General features: G+C 44.3%; 1 protein-coding gene across 4 annotated transcripts in view; it reads right to left on the reverse strand.

Moving 5' to 3' along the window:
- The window catches only part of USP6NL (USP6 N-terminal like), a 278,511-nt gene extending 273,704 nt beyond the window's left edge, over positions 1-4,807 (reverse strand). For 2 of the 4 annotated variants that reach the window (XM_073619484.1, XM_073619483.1), the window contains exon 1: positions 4,535-4,807. Coding sequence is in view for 1 of the 4 variants with exons in the window: in XM_073619482.1 (XP_073475583.1) it covers positions 4,535-4,538 (4 nt within the window). In the remaining 3 variants the exon portion in view is untranslated. The remainder of the gene's footprint in view (positions 1-4,534) is intronic. The other 2 variants (XM_073619485.1, XM_073619482.1) reach the window with 1 other exon arrangement.
- Between the last annotated feature and the right edge of the window lie 1,193 nt (positions 4,808-6,000).

A 6,000-nucleotide genomic window follows, 5' to 3' on the forward strand; every position in this document is an offset into this window, starting at 1 on the left:
AAAAAAAAAAAAAAAACACAACACATGACTTTAGTATCACTTTAATAGCTCTATTGTTATATATAGATCAATAGTTATATTTAAAGCGGAACTAAACCCTCATATCCTTTTCAGCCAAGGAAGTTTCAGCCACATCTGTGATGTGCCACAGGGTTCAGCACATCACGGATCTTGTGGACAGATTACTGGGAGGGGCTGGGGAAGACCCGGCTGTCATGGTGCACGTCGGCACCAATGACAAAGTCAGAGGCAGATGGAGTGTCCTAAAGGACGATTTTAGGGACTTAGGAGCTAAATTGAGGAAAAGAACCTCCAAGGTAGTATTCTCAGGAATACTACCGGTACATCGAGCCACACCAGAAAGGCAGAGGGAGATTAGTGAAGTAAACAAGTGGCTGAAGAGCTGGTGTAGTAAGGAGGGGTTTGGGTTCCTGGAGGACTGGGCCGACTTCAGTCGGTAACCGTTACTATAGAAGGGACGGACTGCACCTAAATGAGGAGGGTGCAGATCTGCTGGGAATGAAGATGGCCAAAAAGTTAGAGGGGTTTTTAAACTAGGTGATGGGGGGGAGGGTCCAGAGGCAGAGATAGCCAGCGCGGAAGATATTCCAGGAGGATAGTATTGGGGGCATTAGTGGTAGGTTAACCAAAGCACAAAAACACAAGGCGAGTATAGTAGCAAGTCCTAGTTGCAATCTCGAAACACCCAATACGAGGACAATATGCAACCGGTCTAAACTATGTGGCATGTTCACCAATGCCAGGAGCATGGCGGACAAGATGGGTGAACTAGAGATACTGTTGTACGAGGAGGATTTGGATTTTGTGGGAATTTCAGAGACCTGGTTCAACAGCTCTCGTGATTGGCTGGCAAACATTCAAGGGTATACCCTATACCGCAAGGATAGAGAGGGTAAAAAAGGGGGAAGGGTATGCCTATAACTCAAGAATAATATACAAGTGAATGTGAGAGATGACATTACTGAGGGAGCTAGAGAGGAGGTGGAATCCTTATGGGTAGAGCTCTAAAGGGATGAAGCTAAGGGGAAAATAATACTGGGAGTATGCTATAGGCCCCCTAACCTGAGGGAGGAAGTGGAGACAGATCTCCTATCACAATTTGGATTAGCAGCAAGGATGGGAAGTGTTATCATAATGGGGGATTTTAATTATCCAGACATAGACTGGGCAGAGGGAACCGCGCATTCATTTAAGGCTCGCCAGTTCCTTAATGTCTTGCAGGACAATTTTATGGGTCAGATAGTAGATGCACCAACTAGAAATAAAACATTACTGGATCTACTGATTACCAACAATACAGACCTGATCACGGATGTGGAAATACGGGGCAATTTAGGTAACAGCGATTACAGGTCAATTAGTTTCAGTATAAATCACACAAATAGGAAACAAAAGGGAATACAAAGACACTGAATTTCAAAAGAGCCAACTTCCCTAAACTACAAACCTTGCTAAAAGGCATAAATTGGGATAAAATATTAGGAACAAAGAATACGGAGGAGAGATGGGTTTGCTTTAAGAGCATATTAAATAAGGGCATTAGTTAATGTATCCCATTGGGTAATAAATTTAAGAGCGCGAACAAAAGTCCTGGATGGCTTAACTCCAATGTAAAAATGCATATAAAAGCAAAGGAGAAGGTCTTCAAAAAATACAAGGTTGAGGGATCATCCTCAGCATTCAGACTTTATAAAGAATGCAACAAGACATGTAAGGGTGCAATTAGGACGGCTAAGATAGAACATGAAAGACACATAGCAGAGGAGAGCAAAAAAAATCCCAAGAAATTCTTTAAGTATGTAAACAGTAAAAAAGGGAGGACAGACCATATTGGCCCCATAAAGAATGAGGAAGGACATCTGGTTACAAAGGATGGGGAGATGGCGAAGGTATTGAATTTTTTCTTCTCCTCAGTCTTCACAAGTGAATCGGGGGGCTTCAGTAACCAAAACTACAGTGTTTGTCCTCATGACACAACACAGGAAGCACCTCCATGGTTAACAGAGGACAGAATTAAAATTAGACTTGAGAAACTTAATATTAATAAATCACCGGGACCAGATGGCTTACATCCGAGGGTACTTAGGGAACTCAGTCAAGTGATTGCCAGACCGTTGTTCCTAATTTTTACAGATAGTCTACTGACTGGAATGGTACCAGCTGATTGGAACAAAGCCAATGTAGCACCAATATTTAAAAAGGGCCCAAAATACATCCCTGGGAATTACAGACCAGTTAGCCTAACATCAATAGTATGTAAACTCTTGGAGGGGATGATAAGGGACTATAAACAAGATTTTAGTAATAAGAACGGTATCATTAGCAGTAATCAGCATGGATTCATTAAGAATCATTCTTGCCAAACCAATCTATTAACCATCTATGAGGAGGTGAGTTGCCATCTAGATAAAGGAAGGCCTGTAGACATGGTGTATCTGGATTTTGCAAAAGCATTTGACACAGTTCCCCATAAACGTTTACTGTACAAAATAAGGTCCGTTGGCATGGACCATAGGGTGAGTACATGGATTGAAAACTGGCTATAAGGGCGAGTTCAGAGGGTGGTGATAAATGGGGAATATTCAGAATGGTCAGGGGTGTGTAGTGGGGTTCTCCAGGGTTCTGTGCTGGGACCAATCCTATTTAATTTGTTCATAAACGACCTGGAGGATGGGATAAACAGTTCAATCTCTGTATTTGCAGACGATACTAAGCTAAGCAGGGCAATAACTTCTCTGCAGGATGTGGAAACCTTGCAAAAAGATGAACAAATTAATGGGGTGGGCAACCACATGGCAAATGAGGTTCAATGTAGAAAAATTTAAAATAATGGATTTGGGTGGCAAAAATATGAATGCAATCTATACACTGGGGGGGAGAACCTCTGGGGGAATCTAGGATGGAAAAGGACCTGTGAGTCCCAGTAGATGATAGACTCAGCAATGGCATGCAATGCCAAGCTGCTGCTAACAAAGCAAACAGAATATTGGCATGCATTAAAAAGAGGATCAACTCCAGAGATAAAACGATAATTCTCCCACCCTACAAGGCTCTGGTCCGGCCACACCTGGAGTATGCTGTCCAGTTCTGGGCACCAGTCCTCAGGAAGGATGTACTGGAAATGGAGAGAGTACAAACAAGGGCAGCAAAGTTAATAAAGGGTCTGGAGGATATTAGTTAAGGGGAAAGGTTGCGAGCACTGAACTTATTCTCTCTGGAGAAGAGACATGATTTCAATATACAAATACCATACTGGTGACCCCACAATAGGGATAAAACTTTTTCGCAGAAGAGAGTTTAACAAGACACGTGGCCACTCATTAAAATTAGAAGAAAAGAGGTCTAACCTTAAACTACGTAGAGGGTTCTTTACTGTAAGAGCGGCAAGGATGTGGAATTCCCTTCCACAGGCGGTGGTCTCAGCGGAGAGCATTGATAGCTTCAAGAAACTATTAGATAAGCACCTGAATGACCGCAACATACAGGGATATGTAAGGTAATACTGACACATAATCACACACATAGGTTGGACTTGATGAACTTGTGTCTTTTTTCAACCTCACCTACTATGCAACTATAAGTTGCCATCTTTGCCTCTGTTTGACCTGTGGTGTTGCACATGTGATCAGTTATGATGCCAGACATTTGATGGTTTGACAGTTTGGTTGAGAACAAGAGCGAATGTGACAGTTAGCATTTCTGGCATGCCTGGAATGTAAACAATTTTTTTTTAAATCGATGGGTTTAGTTCCGCTTTATTACTTCTAGTTTACCACCTGTGTGACTGTTCTAAGAATGGCGTTGCAGACAATACCACCGTCGGGTATTTTTTTGACAAAGGAAAACTTGTAAAAATGTCCTTTCTGCAGGGAACACAACTATAAAGGTCAGCTTCCTCTCGAGGGCAGCTTCTCTTCTAGAACAGACTAGACAGGCCCGTTGTAGTAATACAAAGTTTACACACTGTGCGGATCTACAACTCTGTGGAAGAATGGCCGCTAGTTGTAAAGTGTAGATAGAAGAAACTGACCTTTTGTAGGTCCTCCGGCGGAGTTTGCATTCATGTTAGCGCATCTACACTCTCCTGGCAGGAGAAAAGCGGAGTTAAAAATGCGTCTAAAGCCGTGTTTAGGCGTATTTTTCTTCTATCCCATTGGATAAACAATCTCCAGTCGCTCCAGATGAGCAGGAATGAGATGATGACACCGAGCACCGTCCACAGATCTCTTGGAGAGAACTTCTCCCCAGAAGGGCCCCATCCACAGCGTGTCCTGATCAGCAGGCTGAGCTGCTTTCAGGTGGATTATGAATAGAGAGGAGTGACAAGAGGCTGCACTACATGTCATCATTCAGCATCTCTACATGGGAAGTCACAGCTTAGTACACATCACCATGGCAACCCCATTATCAGCACCACGACTGAGAGGGGGGACCCCCCAACAGGACACAACACATTATAAAGTGACCAGCCTGTCACCTTCCACACACATGTCCCCCACTTCCCAGGACTTACTCATGATTGGAGCAGAGACTATTCCACAGCTCGGCTCTCTCCTGGGCTTCCCTGCCGCTCAGCTCCGAGGGGCTCCCGGTCTCCCGGGGACTCTCCTGCCCCGGCCGGACATCCCCCGCTGTCTCCCCGCCGTCTTCCGGTCCACCCGCCTTACTGCTGGGGGCCAACTTCCGCATCGCACGGAGAACACTGGCCTTTCCCGGACACGTCACAGGCCCCGCCCACTGTGTACACAGTCCGCGGCCCCGCCCCTCCCCGAGTGTGGGGCCAGGTGTGTGGACAGGGGGGAGGCGGAGCCGTGATTTGGGGCGTGACGTCACCGGCGCTTTACGTCACGACTGTGCTTGCTCTGAAATGTCGGGCAGTTTTATGTAGAACAGGGATGTGAATAATGTCATGGTATCATAGGGAGAAACCTCGTGACGGGTAGCAAAGTAATGCGGCTTTAAAAGCCTGGGTGGTGGAAGTATGCCTAGAATCCCGGAGTGTTTGTTATGGGAGGTGTGGCCGGTGTTATGAAATAATAAAACATTATTCATCACAATAGCTCATCACTTTTGTTTACTAGTAAATCAGGTTTTATTTATAGCCCAGTATCTGTATGAGAGATAATGCACGCCTGAGACGCCAATCGTTACCTCCTCATTTGTCCCTCATTTTGGTCTGATCTATATAGTTGTATATAAAATGCCCTTTTTATCTTCTAAAAAGTGTTTCCCAGTGCTAAACTTTTCATCCAAATTCTAAATTGCTGCATTTGTAAATTTTAAAAGCCAATATAAAGGAATAGTAGTGGTAAAAAAGCCTTTGTGGATTTAATTAACTTTTTTTTTGGTTAATTCTCCTTTAAAGGGGCGTGTCCTATGGCTACATACCTTTGCTAGTAGGTGTCCCTCATTTCCAGCTCAAAATGTTGGGAGGTATGCTGAACCAAGCGTGTTTTACTTTGTGCGCTTTGTCATGTGATAAACGCACACAACAAAACACGGGGCTGCTACCCACTTTTGGGGTGCCATTAACAAATAATGGCACCCATAGGCTTGCACACAGGGTGTGCCAGATGTGTCTGGGCACACCCTAATCACCCATGTGCATTAGCATTATCTAGGGGCGGCATCAGGTGGGTGGTCTGAGGTGCCAGTGGCCAGAGTAAATGCCCCCATTAAATTAAGGGCTAGGTTCATGTGTGCTTGAGCTTTAAGGGGCACACCTATTAAGGCAATTTAAAGTGTTACTAAACCCAGGACCCTGCATTCACTATATCTGGTCTCCCACAGTACACAGAACATCGAAATGCAATTATTTTAGTAAATATAAACTGCTAAATACATTTTCTCATCAGCAGTATATAGCAGTCTTGTGACTTCTATCAGTGTCTGGTTAAAGCTTGTAGGAGGAGTTTTCCTAATATCCTATGAGACTGCAAAACCCCTGACCCTCTGTCTGGACAGTGCTGATTGGCCCTG

This window comes from Aquarana catesbeiana, linkage group LG03 (assembly GCF_042186555.1).
Source record: "Aquarana catesbeiana isolate 2022-GZ linkage group LG03, ASM4218655v1, whole genome shotgun sequence".
Lineage (NCBI taxonomy): Eukaryota > Metazoa > Chordata > Amphibia > Anura > Ranidae > Aquarana > Aquarana catesbeiana.